At 41.6% G+C, this 20,564-nt stretch overlaps 3 protein-coding genes across 6 annotated transcripts in view; 2 read left to right on the plus strand and 1 right to left on the minus strand.

Moving 5' to 3' along the window:
* TTBK2 (tau tubulin kinase 2) overlaps positions 1-10,601 on the plus strand; it is a 74,775-nt gene extending 64,174 nt beyond the window's left edge. For all 4 annotated transcript variants that reach the window (XM_048484133.1, XM_048484136.1, XM_048484135.1 and 1 more), the window contains one exon: positions 981-10,601. In XM_048484133.1, coding sequence (XP_048340090.1) covers positions 981-1,449 — 469 coding nt within the window. In that variant the 3' untranslated portion in view covers positions 1,450-10,601. The remainder of the gene's footprint in view (positions 1-980) is intronic.
* A 2,299-nt stretch (positions 10,602-12,900) lies between these two features.
* LOC125426052 (myb-related transcription factor, partner of profilin-like) lies at positions 12,901-18,624 on the minus strand. The gene is made up of 2 exons (XM_048484143.1): positions 17,614-18,624; positions 12,901-14,816 (listed from the first exon to the last, which is right to left on the minus strand). Exons 1-2 carry the CDS (start codon positions 18,062-18,064, stop codon positions 14,167-14,169), a joined length of 1,101 nt encoding a protein of 366 aa, XP_048340100.1. The 5' UTR covers positions 18,065-18,624; the 3' UTR covers positions 12,901-14,166.
* Positions 18,625-18,683: 59 nt separating this feature from the next.
* Positions 18,684-20,564, plus strand: part of CDAN1 (codanin 1) — a 46,394-nt gene continuing 44,513 nt past the window's right edge. Inside the window, exon 1 of the mRNA XM_048484142.1 lies at positions 18,684-18,841. Within this exon, the coding sequence (XP_048340099.1) occupies positions 18,746-18,841 (96 nt within the window). The 5' untranslated portion in view covers positions 18,684-18,745. The remainder of the gene's footprint in view (positions 18,842-20,564) is intronic.

Here is a 20,564-nt window from a genome sequence, read left to right on the forward strand (position 1 = left end):
CTGTGGTTACATTTATAAATATTGTTTATTGCAGACAACAGTAGCTCTATCAATACTGCAATCAAGTGTCAGAAAAATAGTTTGGCTGTAAGCTGAACATAAGCAACAGGTTGTGTTGCCGTCCAAGAAACATTTCCCAAGATAGCCAGCCAGTGACCACTAGTTGTCCTATTTATCATACTTCTGGATCATCCCAAGTTTTTTCTCAACATTTGTTAGAATTAGAACATTGCTTTTAGAATGCTAGATTGAGTACTATATACCCAATTGAGCACCTTGCTGTAAGTGGATTAATTCCTCAATATCTTACTATATAATTGAGCAGTGTGTTCCCAATGATGAACCAGAAAAAATGAGAGCTGCTGGGGAGTGTAGTCCTCAGCCATAGGACCACCTGGAGGGGCAAGGACTACACTGCTGATCAGCCCTTGCTGCGTGAACCCATATTCCACTCCTCCCTCCTGGTGGTTACAAGCCTTGAAAGGTGTAGGAAGAAGCCATACTCCCCTTCTGCCCCCACAGTATGCTTCTGCCTATCAGGGCTAGGTACCTGTGATGAACTTTGAAGAACATCCTGCCTGAGGACAAACTCTGTCAAACTGCAGCTGAGCTGGAAGAGCCCGTTGCAAAGTTGAGGGATCCTGTGTGTGTACGTGGGGGGTGGAACTAAGAAAAGAGAGCGCATTTGCAAAGTTAGGGGAGCCTGTGTGGGGGAGGGGCGGGGAATCTGAGAAAGGAGAGCCTATTCTATTTGAATTGAATAATTAGGCTGGGTTTTCATTATCTGTGGTTAATTGAGGGTCCACGTGGGGAGGAAAGGCCGGAGGCGTTGACCCTCTTGGTGGATGCTGTTAACCCACCAACAGTTTTCTAGAGCCTGTTCTATTTATTCGTACAATGGACTTTACTGCTAGTAGTTAACAATTTATTTTTACTAGGATATTATGTTACTGAAGTAACTCATTCCTTTTTTTTTCAAGGTTGCGCAGATACAAAGTGCTAGGAAGCAGCAGCTCAGATTCAGACCTGATCTCTCGCCTGGCTCAAATCCTGCAGAACGGATCTCAAAAACCAAGGAGCTCTTCCCAGTGTAAGAGTCCAGGTTCTCCACATAGTCCCAAAACTCCACCCAAAAGCCCAGTCATTCCCAGACGCAGTCCCAGTGCCTCTCCTAGGAGCTCTTCTTTGCCCCGTACTGCCAGTTCCTCATCATCCCGAAGTGGGCGGCCTCACCATGACCAGAGGAGTTCATCTCCCCATCTCGGAAGGAGTAAATCGCCTCCTAGTCTTTCAGGGTCTTCATCATCCAGGAGATCCTGCCCACAAGAGCACTGCTACAGCAAATCTAACAAGAACGGTCTGAAAGGTTCTAGTGGCTCCTGCCACCACTCCTCTATCGTTAAACCGCCCACAGGGAAGAACAAATCTGCTAGTAAACTTAGCAGATAGGAACTGAGTTTTGTCTGGTCTTCAATCCCCCTTTCTTAATCTGATGCATGTTCTGTCCGTGTACTGTGTATTTAAGCAAAGAAAAAGTCTTCAAAATCAGTGTTCATCCTGACTCTCAAAGAAAAGCAACTCTGTGATAAATTATTTATTAGTACGTGAGTGGCCAGGTGACAAGCAGATCAGGGAAGTTGAAAGGGCAGGGATGGGGTATCCAGATTGTCCAAAATGTTTGAAACATTCACAAACATTGCCCTTGAGGTGAGTGTTTATTGCTTAAAATAAGGTTTTAATTTTTTCCCCTTTTTTGCTTATTAAAAGTACACAGCCTGATTATGTAAGGCTTTTTCTCAAGGAATGTTACAAAACCTGAAACAATTAAGTTTCATCATGACACCATTATATCTGAGGTACTATTCAGCTGTGTGTTTGTAGTTTTTAAAAAGCACATTATTTGGAACAGCAATATTCTTGGATGTCTGTATTTTTAATGGTGGGTTTCATACATCTGTTTCCAAGTTATCTCCTGCCATGTTGTTTGTGTCCTGCCATGGCTTATGTTTCCCTCCTTTTGAAGCAAGCAGCTAAACAAAACAAACCCTATGTCTTTTATTACAAAATATTTGACATGGGTTGCAACTTGGTGCACAGTTAATGCATATAAATTCATTTAAAACAATGAATTTAAAACTTATTTAAGTACAAACAGGACTAAATCAATGAATTTAAAACTTATTTAAGTACAAGCAGGCATCAATGTTCAGATTTTCTGCGAAGGATTTTGTGTACTCGCATTTAGTGGCTCATTAATAATCTGTTTGCTGCTGTTCAGATCCTGAGCCTATGACAACTTGATTATTTGTCTACATGTTAGTTGTTGGAGCCATGGCATTTTCCTCCAGGGCTCCACCATATGATAAATTATAGGGATGATGGTCATAGCCTGAGTTGAAGAAGAAGAGGAGCGCTTGGACTCTGCAGCATTACTACAGGTGCAGCATTTGTTAGAGTGTACAAAGGCTTCTCAGGGTACAAAGGACGAGGCATTACTAAAACTGACTAGGATTTACTCATCAGGGACAAGTCCATTTACCTTATTTGTAACTCCCTTCTTCAATGTAATAGTGCTGAAGAAGAGTAGAAATGTTTACACACTTGGACTTTTTACTTGAGAATTGAAATCTAGGAGCTTTAATCTGCTTAAACATGACTACACAGCTTGTACATGATTGGGAAAACAGAATTCCTTTTTTCCTCAGAATCTGGGAGATAATATTTGATGGTATAATCTATAAGGCAACTGGTGGAGCTATTTCTTATGGGTCAGTGTCTTTAAACCTGTATTGTAGAGAAAGAATGCATGTGCCTGCTCCTTCCCCCAGTTTGCCCATGTGGCTACTGAGTATTTGACAAGCTATCGCACATGCTCATTTGGAGGCTGGTAGCCAATATTTCTGTGGTCCTACAATATAGGTATATATATTTCCTTATCCATAAGTATGGCCCCATTTAGGGACATTATAATGTTGGTTCTTGTTTTAGAGTTGTCTTCCACTCCCTCAAAATATCTGAATATGGTCAATAGCTGATGGGTTTCCCAAAATATACTTAACACTTATTGTATAATACTTAAAGGAACAACTTCATTTGCTACATCCAGAAATGGATAATGGATTGGAATAATTAAAAAGGAATTATTTTAAAACGGATACATCCACCTCGCTGAATGGGTACTTGTTTTAGGGGGAAGTGGTCTGTATCCAACCACACATTCCAGAGACTTTGGGGCATTTAAGTTATCTTAAGGGAGGATAGTGATTTCCGGTAATTTTTGCCCTCCCTCTGCAAGCTTCTGCTTAGTCCTTTGTGCTGTCCTTAATGCTTTGCTGATCCCTTAGGAAATGGGTTGGGAGAAGATTGGTGGGCTGCAGAGGTGCAGAAATTGCAGCCCCCAGTAAGGAAGCTCAGGTGCTTTTAAGTCTATAACTGTGTGGTTGGATTCAGGTATGGTGGGGGAGGGGGTGGGATTTGGGCAATTGCTGATCTGCTTGTTATAGTTCTGTGCCTGTAGCTAGCATACTTTAAAAAAAAATGTTTTATTTACATTTCATTTGCTGCCAAAATAGTATCTTTGGATAGAAAAGGGAATACTTTCTCTCCAAGCTAATGCATTTCTAATGCTGCATTGAAGCTGCACTGAATTTCACCTGTTCTGTCAGAATGTGTTGAAATTTTTTACTCCTAAATGTGTATATTGTTTCCCATAAGTAATGTAGCACAGTGTGGAACCTTAGCTGCATTCAGGTTTCAAACACTACAGAGGAATGCAATAGGGAGAGCATACCTGCTGTTTCTCAAACTGTACGATTAAAAAGATCTATTCTGTTGTATTATAATGTATAATAGGTGCTATACTAATAATTGCATGTCTCATGGTAAATTATATATTATAAATATTTATAAATATATATACATATGCTTCTATAAACTTCCTTACTGTTTCTCATTTTCCATTTGTAACGCTGTGGACCATAAACAATGCAGTACTTTCTCGTTTGCCTGAATGTAGTCTTTCAGCTCCCATTTCCTGGCATGCACAAAGCTGAATGCTCTTCCTGTCTGAGTTCAGGTTTGGAGGGTGGTAATTGCTCTGCAAGTGTTTTGTATCAATTTTGCCACTGTATTTGTAATATTTGAAATGAAGTGCAAGGCATCTGACAAACTTGTTTCTTTGATTGCCTGGTAGGATGTGTGACCATGATTTTGTCTTTACATCTTGCCTCACATCCTTCCATCCCATAATGAGACTCTTTCAGGCTCCACTGTTCTTTGTGACACTGGATGGTGACAGATACCTAATGGATTAATAGGATTCAAAAGGGTGGAACTAAACAGCTGCTTGTAAGGGTAGAAGGCATTTTATTCAAGAGGGAAGTTGTGTGATTTCATCAGAATCCCACATCCAATTTCAGTCCATCAACCATATCCCAAAACATTCTTTGTATGTATTAAAATATCTACGCCCTGAATTTACCCCTTCATATGGGGCTGAAAATCTCCTGATTCTCTACAGTAGCTTTTGGGTGGGTGCCATTGGCTACAGAAGGAAGGGGGAGGTGCCCCAAATAAATGTTTATATTTTCTGTTTGACCCTTTCTCTTGCCAGTTCTCCCTTTTCCTCTGATTTCTGAAAATCAGTTACTGAGGTCCCTTGGAATCTCTCATGGACAGTGCATTTTTTGACTGTTATATCTTATGAAAATGTGTTGGGTCTTTCAGCTCAGCCATTCCCATGAAACATGTTCTTCATGTACTGCCAGACATAAAATGATACATGTACCTAAAAAAGTTATCCCAACTTCATCTAACCAAAACAGATCAACTTGAAGTACTCTTCCTTTCGTGTCCCTTTTGGAATAATACATGAGTGGTCCCAGGTCATATTTCATGAGGTCAATAATGTATACTTAAATCAACCATGTAGTGGACAAGTATTAGCCTATGAGGTGTGTTCATATGAAATACCTACCCATGATGAAAATGAGGTATAAATATTCCATCCTTATTTGATGTTTCACTGGGGCATTGTATGGTGTTTATTTACCCAGGTCCTGTAGTCCTTTTTAGAAAATTGATCAACCTTTTCCTTTGCTTCTGATTAATTTAAACCATTTACAGTTTTCATATTTTACACTGAATCCAAGGGAGTGATTCTTACACAAGAGTCCCTTGTATGAACATGTCAAGAGTATCAATATTTAAGAACATGCATGTAGGGAGATGAATAGCCCCAAAGATTTATTTTCCCGCTGCCCTGTCAAAGACCAATGAATATCTATCCTATGCATTCACTTTAAAAGAATGTTGCAGAAAATATTGTTATACATATTGTATGTGTACTCTAAATTAATGTTCCAACAATATTATTTGAAATATGTTTGTATTTCTTTCCAAACTGTAAAAGTGCAAAAAGAAATAGGCCACACTGAATGGTAATTGTGGAAGGCACAGGATGAGGCCGGTGTAGTTTAATGCAGTGGTTGTTAACAATTGTTTTAGTGTCACTTTGCCAAACACTGCTTTAATAGTGATTTAAAAGCCATTGGTTTACTAATGAAGCTTTAAAGTAGCACAGTGGATTGCTATCAACCCCGTCTTAAGCTGTGGTTTTGTTTTTCCATTTCTTTCATTGGTTTCTACATAACTTTTGTCATACCCAAATGGTATTGTGAATTAAACTTGATTACAACAACGTTAGCTATATAGGAGCTAGGCCCTGGTCAAAAAATTAAAACCATAACTTCATGGAATTAATTGTAATTATTGGTGTACTTTCTCTTGAAAATAAATCTCAAATCTTAAGTATGGAAAGATAATACCATAATGAATAGGCAGAAATGTGGTTGCATCTACTAAGCCAGGGTGAGCAATAGCTGTATAATTCTTTCTGAACAGATTTCTTCCCCATGTAAAAGGGCATGTAGCCAGTGACATTCTATAGGAATACATCAACCATTCTTAAATATAACCTCATATTTATTTCTGAGATAACTCTACTAAACAAATAATGAGTGTTACAGATGTATAGGTTGTCTCAGTTGTTACAACACTGGTTCTGTTGGGGTCTCCCTTTATCTAGGGAGTTTGTATGGTTCTTGCCAAACTGTTCTTTATAGGATTTTTGCAGTTTTAAAGAATGCATAGTTTGGGGGTTATATATTAAGGTGTGTGGTTCACAAATTTAACTATAGCATTGATGACTAACATTTCAGAATAATAGATTTTTACAGGCATTCTCAGCTCTTATATTCTTAAATACCATCATATTTTGCAATATCTAGAACGCTGGCTCCTGTATCATGTAAAGGATGCAAGGTAACCAGCCACCAATGTAACTTAGTCATGTGGGAAGTCAATGCAGCTGGAAATTATACTATCTGTAGCAGCTTTTGCATAGGTGGCAATAAACGTTGTATTCCGATGATGCTCGTGCAGTCTATGGAAGGGGTATCTGTATTAGAGAAATGTAACAGGAAAACATGAAGTGTATTTTTATTGGGCAAATATTCACATTGAATTTTTATAAATTCCTTTCCCCATTGATTTTTTTTGTTTGAAACCAAGAAAGAAGTGGCATTTCTATCATGCTGCATGACAGGACTCTGTCCTGACACAAGTACAAGCAGTGCCTTCTCTGGATGCAGTGGTAATCCTCCTGTAACTCTGGATAGGTGGTGCTTCACTTTAATTGTTTCTGGAAAACAAAGGACCCTAATTCTGCTCACATAGGCATCAGAATACAGATTTAATGCCGAGATTTTTTTTTACTCTTTGAATTAAGCGGGATAGTGATAACTGTGCCTGCAGTTGTAAATCCTCCTTTAGTTTAACATAATATTTGCACATTTTATTTTATTTGCTGAAAATGAATTTTCTGGAAGAAAATGTCTAGAATAAACAATGTCATAAGCCACTTGGCTTAATGGCAAAGGTGAAGGATAAAATGATCTTGCTGCTTTTATATGCTCAACTCTGCAAAGCAGAGTCCATTCCCATTGACACAACTGAGAAATAGAGGTGTAGAGCATTCTGCAGACTTAAGGCCACGAGCTACATGCTGCTATCCCAAAATCAATATGCTGCTATTTCATTTTCTGTAGATGTTCTGATTTTGTATTTGTGTTCAGGGAAGGCCAGTTCCAGGTCAATTGGCACAGAACTCCTTGCCAACCTTGCTCGGAGGGCAGGTGGCTCTCTTGGATCCTTTGGCTGTCTGGGGGTACTAAGAACAAATGGTTTATTCGTAAGTTGCAATGATTTCCCTAAGGATTGTCTCATTTAACCTCGAAAAATGGTAAAAGGATTCACACAATGCCTGCTCCTTGCAACTTCCCCGGCAGCTTCAAAAGGATCCAAGACTAGTGAGAATGTGTTTGAGGAATACTTGCATACATCTGTAGGTTCAGACCGCTGTGGTGCATAAGCACCTTTCCCCGAATATATTGGTTAACTGTGATATGAAAGGTAAGACTACAGAAGCTGCAGTAGTTGACCGATGATCTCCTAATTGTTTAAAGACTGCCCACAGTTCTCTGAACTTATGGTATGTTGCCTAATCCCTTCAGTTGTTTCAAAATAAAAGGTGAGAAAATGGCAAAGGAGGGAAACTTTTTGCTTTTGGTTATTTGTGCTGCCAGCTCTTTTTGCCAATGAGTAAGTTATGTATGATAAAAAGTGAGTGGGTTGAGTGGGTTGGGCCTTAAACTGGGTATTTGAGTCTATTTGTGTGTGTGTTCTAATGTTCCACTGAAAAGTGTATAGAGAAGTGACATACAAATAAACACAACTTTCTCCAAATTTCTATTCTTCTGCATCAGAGGAATTCTCACAGTCCTACAAAAATGGTCTTTAGTAAATAAACAGAGTAAAAGACCAAGTTCCATGGAAAATTGGTGATGATATCTCTTAACATTTCTAAGCAACTGCAGTATGTGTTCAAATCGGATTGAAGCAGTGGCCCTGGGGAAGGGGCTGGTGGTTAAGAGCTCCCACTTGATCTGTCCTCCCAGTCTAACCCCCTCCCCACAGCTGCTGCTTGCTTTGCTGAGGAAAATACCAGTATCAGGGTAATTTGTACAAGGAAAGCAGCAGCATCAGAGCAGGGCTAATTCCCTTTGCTCCCAGGAACTTTCTACCCAGCTTCTAAATAAAACATTAAAACAGCAAGATATAATTGCAGAACTCTTGCACTGAATGTAGTTTGGCACTGAGACTGAAAAGGAACAATACACATTACGTGGTCTTAGACAAACCTGTTGCCTATACAGTATTCATTCATATAATTATCACAGCAGGCTGTGTGTGTATATAGAAGTTTATTGTGTGTTGGTCTTGGCTTTTTTGTTTATCTAGTGAATGCTGTTTTCCACTTTTTACAATGGTTTTGATCTCTGTCCTTTCTTGTAACAAAGTGTCTAGTAAAAATAATAATGGGCAACCCTTAGTGCTAGAAAATCCTGCAGTATAGCTTCTGCGGCTTAGGCTAGCTTTTTATGAAGCTCTTCTCAGTTGGCTTGTAGATAAAGATACTTTTTTTCCTTTTCTGCAATAATTGGACATAAGCAAACTTTTTAAAAAATACTGTTATGCAAAAAGAGGAAGTTCTGAATTGTGGTGTGCTCTATTATGTTTAAAACTTCTATATCGTTCCATAGATTCAGGAGTTTGGGTTATAGTTTGATCTTAGAAGTAGAGACAACAGTAGAACATTAGAGCATGCTTTAATTGGAATGCCAGTTCAGTAAAAGAGATTCTGGTACATCAATATATGTGGATTTAAAGATTTCACATTTTGGGGTTTTCATATGTTACTATTTGGATTTAACTTGGAGCTTGTTAAACACTTTTCTGCTGCATATTGCTACATTATGTTATACTGCAGGCAAAACTCTTGAAGAGGGGGTTGTCCCATCCCACTTTGATAATCCCTTGGTATGCTCATCTGCATTTCTAAAAAGATGGCTGAGGTGAAGCAGGCAAGAAATTGAAATGTCTTCCATCTCCCTCCTGCCCAGATGGAAAAAAATGGTTAAAGTGTCCCTTCAGACCACAGGTCATTTCTTCACACATGGAATAAACAAAAAGCTCTGAGAAAAGGTAGCTGCATTTGAACAGGATTTCTCTCTTAAAAAGTGAATGCTTGTGGTGCCAGTATAAAATGTTTATTATAATGTCTGCTGCTCGAGGGAAGTAATTTTCTGTTGCTGATAACAAAGACCCCTGTTGTCCAGTGCAGCCCCAGTCGAATTGGTTGGACATGTGCATATCATCTCAGAAGAGGTTAAGTGGTCAGTGTGCCCAGGAACCCTTAAGTCCAGAATTGAAAGTGATAGAAGAAGTCTTCTCAGGTCTGCCAGGCTCATATACCAGACATTAATGATTACTAGCAACAGATGAAAAGCTATCTTTTTAAAAAGGCATAGGATTGTATCCTACCACTTCCACCCAGTTAAGGGAGGCACATCATGCCAGTGCACAGCAGAATACACCTTGTGCTAAAAGATGCAACCCACTGAACATAGGTTCTCAAATCCTGCAGAACTATCCCTGCATATATGTAATCCTCCAATCTCCACTGCATGCTGCTGTTCACTGATATGAAAATGAATTTCTAACAGCCCAATCCAGACCCCCGGGGCGGCCAGGGACAGTGTCACTGTGGCAGTGCCCTGCTGCCTTCAGAGGGCTTGTTGGCAACATGGGGAGGCAAGATACAACCCCGCCTTCTTACTGCTGAAAAGCCCTTCATTGGGCTCAATGGGCTTGCGCCACCCTTACCCAGGCACAGATACCCCAGAACAAAGTTGGGGTGGAAGATGACTATGGTTGACTCCACCTCTGACCATGCCTCCAGAACACCCCTGCTACCCTAGGCAGAGCCAGCGGGAGCGCAGGAGCGCCATATCTGGCTGTTGTAGAGGGCTGCAGCAACCATCTGCTGCCGGATTTGCCCCTCTGCTAGGATAAGTGTTTTGAGAAGGGCAAATTTGCTTGCACAGGTTCCTGCCACCTCCACAACTCCTTTTACCTGCCCCCCCGAATTGGGCCATAAGTGTCTTCTCCAAATATCTTTCTTACTGAGTCACTAATACTGATCATGTTTTATATTTGGATTCCCTGCTTCCTCTTACTGCTTTACAAGTCTCCAAAAATAAAGGAAATAAATGCTTTAAAACAAGGAGCAACCTCCTAAGCTGGGGGTACTAATACAAAATAATTAAATAAAATTTAAAATAAATATTTACTAAGAAAACGTTCAGCATAAGGATAACGTTTATAGTGATGAATTTAGGTAGGAACTTGATCTGGAAAACTAACTTAGTATAATCGACTATTCCAATAGGGTTTTTTGTTTCCAAAATTCAATTTAATTTTTAAAAATTAATTTATAATTCTGCTCAGGCATTGAAGAGCCTGAGATAGTGGCTGAATAGTAAGTGTCTTTGTAACAGTAATTTGTACATAAAGGTATAGTTATTTATTTTCCCCATTTGTATCATATCAAAGCTTTGTAAATGTTTTAAGTTTTGTTTTCAAATTATTTTGTATTTTATTTTTATAAACTGGTTCTAAATAAAAATCATTCAGCATGCGAACAGGACTTTGGATTCTATTTGTAATGTCATTATTTAAGGAACTCTGCCAAACATATTTTTCCTGGAAGCATTTTTATTATAGTTCAGTGCAGCTGCTGATAATCATTGTTTCCCTGAAAATGAAAGTTTGATGCTGAAGACAGTGGTGCAGATCTGCAAATGATCAGCTTGGAAATGTTGATGGCTAATACAGCAATTTAATATAATTTTTTTACAGCAGAAACATAAGGGAAGACATTTCTGCCTGGGTTATTTCCTGCTTTTAAAAAACCTATCAAGGTTCTAGTAATACTTTTTTCCTGTCATTATTAGTCTTTAGCTCCTTTTTGGTCCATTTAAAGTGTTAAATGATTTGTGCATAGACTGTCAATTACTGACATACAAACAATAGGAGGGTAAAAAATTCCCCACTAAAATATGTGTTGGATGTCCCTGGTTCCTATTCATACAGCTCTGCTGCAAAATGAAGAAGAGAAATGTGTTCCCCATTTATTCCATTGTATAGTCATAGGATCAAAATATTGTTCGAACAGCCCACCTCTAAGGTAGCACTGACTTTCCATAGTATTTTCGCCAATGCCCAAACCAATGTGCAGTGGTGCATGGAGGAGGTGATTGGCTAGATTTACAACCATAAATTAATTCTAAAGAAAAAGAGAAAAAATGCTACAAGTGACTAGACTTACCACCTACATTAGGAACACAAATAAACAGAGTAACCAGGAGGATTTTTTTAAAATCAGGAAATCTATCCCATCTAACCTGTGTTGAGCCTGAACCTGAAAGTTTCAAGCCTGAGTCTAGGGAGCTTGGAACTGTGGGAAAGCTGCAAACTGATATATTTCCTATATTCTGTTATCTACAAGTAGGGAGGGAATCTCATCTCTTTGCCAACCATCACAGCTCTGGGCTCCACCACTAGCCTTAAGCTCTGCTCTGGGCCTTGCTGTGACAGATGCCAGGAGCTGCTCTGGATGTCTACTGCCACGGCCAGGTCCAGAGTGCCTACTGTCACCATGGTCAGGAGCTGCTCCCAGTGTCTGCTGCTGCTGGGCCCAGAGCCGCTTCTGGTATTTTTGAGAGGATCCCTGAAGTAGTGGCCACTGCCAGCTCAAAGGTAAGAGTGTTGTCTACACTGCTTTTTTTTGGAATTTACCCCAAGATTTAGGTATTCACAGATAGGGTCACAGGTTGCTATTAGAACATTGCCAATATCCTATGTATTTATCATAATTAAATCCCTTCTGCAGATAAATTCTATCCTGTAGAGTGAAACAATGAAGGGCTTTCTTTCAAAAACAAATCTGTATGTAATAATGGCCTGGCTTGGATAGCCCAGGCTAACCTGATGTCATTAGATCTCAGAAGCTTAGCAGAATTGGCCAGTTAATATTTGGATGGGAAACTGCCAAGGAAGTCTAGGCTTACAACACAGAGGCAGGCAATGAGGGTCTCTTGCCTTGAAAACCCTGTGGGGGTTACCATACGTTGGCTGTGACTTGAAAGCACTTTCCACCACCATGTAATGATATTATTTCCTTGAAGAGCAAAATGGATCCTGCAGTACATTACATTTATAAAAATTGTGCTATATGCCAAAAATGCCCAATTTTTCAGTTTCCCCCACAACATTTAAGTGATCTTATTGTTTATATAATTTCATATGGATTTGAATGAGATAAGAGAGGTTAAAGGAGCTTCATAAAACAGAAAATTCAATCAAAATGGCAGTAACTTTTGCATTATGGAGTATTTCAGAACATGATTAATTTACATTGCTAACACTTTCAAGGCAAATCTTTTCTTGCCTGTGGATCAGTACAATGTAGTTTCTCTGTTAATGTACACACATCTATTACGTTTACAAAAATTAACCCTAGTAATTCATTACTTTACAATATTAAGATTTAAACCCCTGCCTTGCTGAAAGCTTACTGTTAGAAAAATAAGGTTACAAATGAAGTAGGGATATCTCAATTGTTGGGTCTTTAAATGTTGGTTTTCAAGCAAATTAAATGTTGGAACTTGATACCTCCAGGCAGTGCATACTACATTTGGATTTGCCCACACCTCCTATAATGTAGCACTTTCTCTCACCGACTTTATAGCTACCTCTCCTGAGGTCACATGCTCCCTTAGCTGGATGGATGGCCAGATGACTCCCACCTCTGAAAAGAATGCTGGCTTCTCCACAGCTTTCCCCCTACTGAAATAGAATATTGTAGAAATGAACTTTAAAAGCACACGCTTCAGACTTTCTCTTTAAAACCGGTAGTATAAAAAAAACTTGTGAGAAGTATTAAATTACATTAATATTTTAGTAAAAACAGTTCTCAAATGCCTTGATTCTTTCACTTAGTAATATGCATAGAACATAAACTTCCCCCTACAAACATATTGAAGAGACTGATGGCAAATGTTTAAAATGCAGAGATAAAGCTCTACAGTCACAAATATACATAGTGGCACAGTGAAGTGGTTCAGTATTCCCGTATTGTCATACTGCACTGCCAGCACAAGAAAACATGCCGGCTTCTTCCCACATTTGTAGGCAAAAAAATGCAGTACAATGATTTGTGGGCTGTCAAATCGTAAGGGTAAATGTTATTAAAATTAATGAAAATACAGATTTAAGATGCTATATCTTGCAGCTTTGATGGTCTTCAATCAAAATTTAGATAAAGTACATGTGAAATGTGTTTTCAAAATGTGTCAAAAGATAGACACCGTGGTGAGCAGACTTTCCCATATTATTAAATATCAAAAAGATAACATCACTCATCAGAACTGTTTTTTGGCAAATTCTTTTTAATTATGCAGCAAAGGCAGCCTTTCCACCATGCTCCAGATTCTGAGCAGTGTGTCTTTTTTTTGAGGGGAGATTCCTTGGAACTGAACATGAGCAACAAAAAATAAGAGCAATCAAGGATAACTTACAAGCATTTGGCTCATGGCTCAGTACACTGATTCATACCCTAGAGAAGCTAAACTTCAAATGCTCCCTTATTCACCCAAACATCTTTCCAGTAGTAGTATTTTAATAAAAGTACAGTAAAGTACTAAATCTCAATCTGCAGTCTGGATTGCTAAAAACAACACAACAGCTTGTATGATATTCTGCACCAGATATTACTGTTATGCGTTCATACTGTATTGTCGCTTTTAATGGTCAGATTAATACCAGGAAGAGCCAGATAAGTCAAATTTTGACTCATCTCCACGGGGAAAATAGAAGACTAAGGGAGATGTAATATTCAAGGCATCAATCAATCAATCAACTGCAAAAGCTACACGATAACTACTACAATCCTATACTCTTGTTTGGAATTTTGTTCTGCTGATCTCGGTGGGACTTCTCAGTAAACGTGCACAGGACTAGGCTCTAACAGCTGTAACTAGTGTTACGCCTCCTACACATGACATGTCTTCAATAGGAGTGAAGATCTTTCTTACGTCTTCAGCATTCTAGAGAACAGCTGGACATGTCTGCTCCATTATGAGTTACTGGAGAAGAATACAGAACAGCCTCTCTTAAATCACCAGATTCTTTTCATGTAGTTAAGTCTCAGACATCTGCAAAACAGAAATAGTAGCAGCCGTTTGGATGCTCCTTCTTAATGGGTCTGTGTGGGGGCCTTGGAAATTCTGATGGGCCAGGGTCTTGTGACATAGAGCTAGAACTGCAGCTGCTGCTCCTGCTACTACTTCCAGCCACCGGTACTCTGACTCTGTCCTCAACCAAGGGGGACCCAGGACTCAGGTACCCTGCTGTGGTTTGAGTACCTATGGTAGCAAATGTGGCTGGGCCAGCGTTATTTTTCACATAGACATTTTTTATTGCCACTAATGTATGCGCCATGATGCTGAGGCTGTTGTTGAGATCTTGCATGCCTTGCTGCAGCAGCCGAAGATTGTGGTTGATACTATCAAAGCCAGACTGGATGACATGCAGCTGGTTCTGCTGGATCTGCAATAGATCCTCCTCTGTAATTTCATCTGGATCTGGATGGGGCTGAGTTTTTGTTTTAGCTTTTACTTTCCCACAAGTGCCTCCATTTGGAATCCCCAAAAAAGGAAGTTGTTCATTGCTAGGAGGAACCACAGCCATGTCCTCAGAGCTTTCTTCTGGCTCCACTACCTTCACTACTATCTCTTCTTTTAGATTTATCTTCTCTAGACATGGTTGGTGGGATGGACCAGGATCTTCTGTCAAATCTAAGAAAAGACAAGAGAAAGGACCAAGTGCAAAGTTTAGATTTCATTACCTTTGTGGACTCAACACTGAACCACGGCCACATAAAATGTTGCAAGTACTGCACTCAAGACAATGTTATTTACTACATTTCCTCAGCTTCCACTGAAATTCAGCCTTCAGTTGGCAGGTAACATTAAATATGTCCTCTAGTGAAAAAACATCACTCTTGAGTATCCATAATTCTCCTAATATTAATTAAAACAAACCTTTCCCAGTACAATTTTCCAAAAAGTGCCAATATTTAAAGAAAACAAAAATCATGCTCTTCCCAGGTTTCCCAAACAAAATTAAATGATAATTTTTGAAGTGCGCACCCCTATTTAAATGTTTTTCCACTGTCTTTATCTGGCAAGTGAGACAAAATCCGCACTGCACAAACTCACTAGTGATATTTTTAACACACACTAATCAATTTTCAGACCTCATTTATACTAGCAGTATATTGGTGACATAGCAGCAGTATTTGGGAACTTATAAACTACTGAAAACTGTGTTTGTACAGCTTGCATAATATAGTTTTGATGACGGGCAGTTTGACTACAAGTAAAATTTAACATTGACCCTGTCCCTCACCATACATAACAGGCTGGCTTGCTCATTTTCAAGTAACTGGATGCAAATCTAATCTGTTTTCTAGCATTTAAAAATGTTTATTCTAAGCAGTTCATAAATGTGCCAGTTTAATTTTTTATGTATAACATGAATTCAAATTTTGGTTTAGATAAATTAAGAATATTACAGTAAGCATCAACATTGTAAACCATGTGTCTTATCTGTAGCAGCCATAATATTCTGAAATCCCTAAGACTCACCAGATTCTTTCTAAAAACACAGGGGGAAATTATGGCATCCAAGGAAGTTGCTGCATGTCTCCTGCTCTCTGTTTTTCCTGAAGAAACCAACAGCACTTCAGGAGCACGCCGGATACCATGGCGGGGGAGAGAGGAGGTAAGCTCTCCCGTCCATAATTAGCCGGTGAGAATCATTTTCCTTAAGTTGTCCCAGGCAAGCAAATTGCCAAGTAGAAACTGCCAAGCAGAACTCTTATCCATGGGATGAAGGAATCAGCAATTTAAACAGAACATAGGCTCAACTACTGTAGAACAACATGCCTTCCAGTGGGCTGGACTTGGCCTGGGTAGATGATTTAAATGGGATAACTTCATGTATGCCACCCTGAGACTGTTGGAGGGAATAGATGTGATTTGGGGGGGGGGGGGATCACGTGACACAGTACCAGGAGAACAATTAAGCCCCCCCCCCTCCGGCCTTTTGGGGTATTGTGGGAGTATTTCCAATCCACCTAGCGGCAAACCTGGCACTAGAAACATCCTTGAACAGATACTCTTTAAAGTTCCAAGTTTACCTAGAACAAATGGGGCAGGCATTATAAGATCATGTTTGAAGTGGAAATGCTAAGGACAAAAACCAAGAACTTATAAAAATATTATTTATGTTCCCAAGATGGGCAAGGTGTCTCATTCTGAGCTTCAAGTGACACAGAAATCAGGGTTTTAAAAAAATGTTTTCTGGTACTTGAACCCAAAATAAGTTTCTACCTGCTACAATTCACAATGAAAGCAAAATGATCTTTCTCCTTTCTCTCTCCTTACCATTCACAAGCACATCATTTCAGCAAAGGGAAGGGGGGATCGGTAATGAGAAGTTGATACTCTCTTATTAATAGGAAGGTACACTCACAGTAGCTAATTCATATCCAAAGGCCTGTGGGACTATCACAGCGCAATTCTGGTCAATAGAGTAGAATCATAGATTTGGATGAGACCACAAAGGCCATCAAGTCCAACCTCCTGCCGTGCAGGAACACATAATCAAAGCACTCCTGTCATATGATCATTCAGCCTCTGTTTAAAAACCTCCAAAGAAGGAGTCTCCACCACTCTCCAAGGCAGTAAATTCCATTGTGGAACAGCCCTGACAGTCAGAAAGTTCTTCCTAATGTTTAGGTGGAATCTCTTTTCCTGCACCTTGAATCCATTACTCCGTGTCCTAGTTTCTGAGGCAGCAGAAACAAGCTTGCTTCCTCTTCGACATGACATCCCTTCAAATATTTAAACATCGCTATCATGTCCTCCCTTAAACTTTGCTTCTCCAGACTAAACATCCCCAACTCCCTAAGTCTCTCTATGTAGGGCATGGATTCCAAACCTTTTACGATTTTGGTTGTCCTCCTCTGGTCACGTTCCAATTTATCAATATCCTTCTTGAAGTGCAGTATCAGAACTGAACACAGGACTCTAGGTGACCTTCTGACCAATGTAGAGTGGTACAGTTATTTCCCTCGATCTAGACCAGTGGTTCTCAACTTTCCTAACGCCGCGACCCTTTAATACAGCTCCTCATGTTGTGGTGACCCCCAACTCTAACATCTATCCATTTTACAGATGGAGAACATTGATGCAGAGAGTCTTAGGTGACCCTTGTGAAAGGGTCGTTCGATCGCCAAAAGAGTCCCGACCCCCAGGTTGAGAACCACTGATCTAGACACTAAAGTAAAGGGATGCTGCAACTTGTATTTTCCTACATCTTTGCAACGTTTGAAAAAAGAAGATCCCCACCGGTACCACCGGCTCGTTTGCAAAGAAAGGAGTGGGGCGCGCTCTGGTCTTACTCGAAGATTTTCGGAAAGACCGCACAAGTCTCTCGACTAGTCGCACGCTTATTGCGCGTTGTGAAAACGAGCCTGTCACAATGCCGCGGTGCCCGAGCCCATCGCCACCACCGAACCTCACTCACCCACGTCCGTCACGGAAGCCCCCGGCAAGTCCAGCGTGTCGATGCCCCCGAGAATGGGCACCGCGTCCTGGGGCGCGGGCAGTCCGGCGCCGTAGGATCGGAGGTGGTCGGGCGGCGACCCGTCCTCGGCGGGCAGGAGGAGGCCGAGCGAGGCCGGGTGGGGCAGCAGGGGCCCTGCGGGGCCGTGGGTGACGCGGCAGAGCTTGCTCCGGTCGCGGCGCTTCAGGTCCCGCCAGCGCTTCTTGAGGTCCTCCACCTCGCGGGGACAGGCGGCCACCGGGTTCACCTTGTGCCGGATCAGCTCCCACACTTTGCGCTTGTGGCCCGGGGAGGCCCTGCCGGGCCCGGCAGCGAACAGCACCTGCTCGTGCTTCAGCACCTGCTCTATCAGCACCTCCGTCTCCGCCTCGTTGAAGTTGGCCTTGCGCCGCTTGGGCGAGTCGTCGGCCATCCCGAGCGTCCCGTGGATGCCGGGAGGAGGCCCGGAAAGAGGCGCCCGAGCCCGCTTATTGTGCCGCCGCCGCAGCCGGCTCTAGGCCAAACCCCGGGCTCAGGTCGGGAAGCAAATACCGCGCATGAGAGGAAAAGACGCGCAACCCCCGGCGCAGGCGCCCCGCTTGTTGACATGGGGGCGGGAGAAGGGGGATCGCTCTCCCGGCGGTTCCGCCTCCCTCGCAGCCTGACACCGCCCACAATCCCCGCCTGCTCGACGCCCGGGAGCTGCTCAAGGAGGAACCCCCGTAGCCCGATCCCTCGGCCCGGGAAAGCGCGACCCCTCTACTGCCCTGACGAATAGGGGGCTCAATCCACGCCCCTTTTGTCCCGGGGGAGGGCGGCTGAGCCTTCCCAGTCACGCCCATGCTGGATCGTTGCCAAAAAACGGCGCCCGCGCCGCCTCGGGATCCAATCCCGCCTTCTACAGCCAGGCGCACTTCCCCTCCTCCCCCTTGGCTCCCTCTCTGTCCTCTATTGGAGCCCCCGCCCGCGTGGCGCGCGCTAACCCGGAGTTCGAAAGACGCTAGGGCCCGCCTCCTTTGTTGCTTGTTTGGGCTGTCCCCCTGCTGTTTTGAGCGGCATGCTTCGTGCGCCTGCGCAGAGGCGGAGGTTAGAGCGGCCGTTCTAGGAGGTGGGGATGGAGGATGTGTTGAAGCTGGTGCTGCGGGAGGAGGTGGCCGCCAGCGCTGTGCTGAGGTGGCTCAAGGCGAGCCGGCGCTCCTGCCCTGTGGAGGTAACGCGCGGCGCACGTGTCCCCCCTCACCACAGTTACAGGGGCGTCGTTTTTTCTCGTTGCGCTGGAGCTTTCCATGATAACGCATCTGCCCCACCCCCCTGAAAATGTTGTGGCGGGGGAGAGGCGATCGCTTGGACGCTGCATGGGAGGGCTTCCTCCCCTCTTCTGGCTCCGTGGTGGGGCATTGGCGAGAGAAAAGTCCGTGAGGTGTTGTAGTCTTGAGGCCTAGATTGCGTGGGCTCCTGAGAGGTCTCTGGAAGGCACACGGAGGAACCACGTCCCCCTCCCCCCAATGGCGGGAGACTGTCCCTGAACTTCAGAATCCCCAACTAGTGGTGGGATTCAGCTTGTAAACAATCAGTTGTTAAATTATTTGAATCCCACCACTGCCCACAACTCTCTAAAAGCACAAACGCTGGCTTCACTGGTGGGGGCGGGGGCGGAAATGAATAGCTGCTTCAGAAACGCCACCCGATCTGGTGCGCATTTATTCAACAGTAAGCGTTATTGCTACAACTGAAGGTATCTTCTAGAGTGTAGGATTGCACCTTTAGTCAGACTGCTCTTCCTTTTCTCACAAATAGGAATGACTTAAAATACCGTTTTGATGAACCATGTAGGAAGGTGGTTGAATTCTTAGTTTACTTCCCCTCAAAACCGTTCAGGTTTCATGCGCTGTTGGCGGTAGGAGGGGTCATCTGTAGTTTAACGTGGTGTCCAGGATTTATAGGTGGCGATTAAACTGTTTTAAGTTTTTGTGATATGTTTGTGCAAAATGAGTCATGGTGCATTAGTCTAAATGTGGTTCTTCTGTTGGACTTTAATACTTGAGAAAAATAATATGGCTGTTTTTGCACATCGTTAAATTGATTTGTATCACTTATTTCTACAAATTGAATGAAAAAATTAACTGACTAGAAAGTGTGTGATTCAAAAATGTTCTTCTGGTTCTGTACAGCATTCACAAGTGCTACAGTCTTTATTTAAGTATGAGTAATATCACTTGTGAAATTGCGTCAAACATGTCTGTTGGCCTGTGGAGCCAAAACCTGAAATTTTCCAGTATTACGGTACCTTGATTAGTATATTTTGCATGATAAAGTAGATGTGTTATGTCAACCACTATTTGCTAAAGAATTCCCCAATGTGTATATAAATATGCAAACTTTTAATTATTAAATATTTGATAGTAATAAACTCTGAAAATGTATTGCCTTAGAAGTACAGAATTCTCATATTTATTGAATTAACCACTCCATAGTTAGGCACAGAGATTAGTTTAACTTTCCCCAAATTCTTATAATTCCATTATTAAATTTAAAAATTCTGTGTAACTAACTATTGGAGCCAGTATGACAAACAACTGGTTAAGAAAATATTCATGTACCGCTATTGAACAGAATGGTGTAAAATTTACACATAAGCAAGCAATTATAAGAACTTCATGTACATTTATTCTTATGTCCTGTAACCAGGTATTTTATTCTGTTCTGTAACAAAATATCCACAAGGAGTGCTGTGGATGTAGCATACCTTGATTTCAGTAAGACCCCCGTGATATTCTTGCAAGGAATAAAATGTGGGCTAGATCATGCTACTGTTAGATGGATTTGTAGTTGTTGACTGATCGAATCCAGGGGGTGATCACTAATGGCTCATCTTCATTTTGGAGAGAAGAGGTTAGTGAGGTGCCACAGGGTTCTGTCTTTGGTGCTATTCA

Source organism: Sphaerodactylus townsendi, linkage group LG02 (genome assembly GCF_021028975.2).
Source record: "Sphaerodactylus townsendi isolate TG3544 linkage group LG02, MPM_Stown_v2.3, whole genome shotgun sequence".
NCBI classification, from domain to species: Eukaryota; Metazoa; Chordata; class Lepidosauria; order Squamata; family Sphaerodactylidae; genus Sphaerodactylus; species Sphaerodactylus townsendi.

Bases quoted from the DNA above. Each gene is read 5' to 3' on its own strand.
- LOC125426052 (XM_048484143.1), bottom strand. From the start codon at position 18,064: ATGGCCGACGACTCGCCCAAGCGGCGCAAGGCCAACTTCAACGAGGCG. The intron at 14,817-17,613 runs GTGAGTGAGGTT...GTCTTTTCTTAG, and splicing joins GGCTTCCGTGACGGACGTGG to ATTTGACAGAAGATCCTGGT.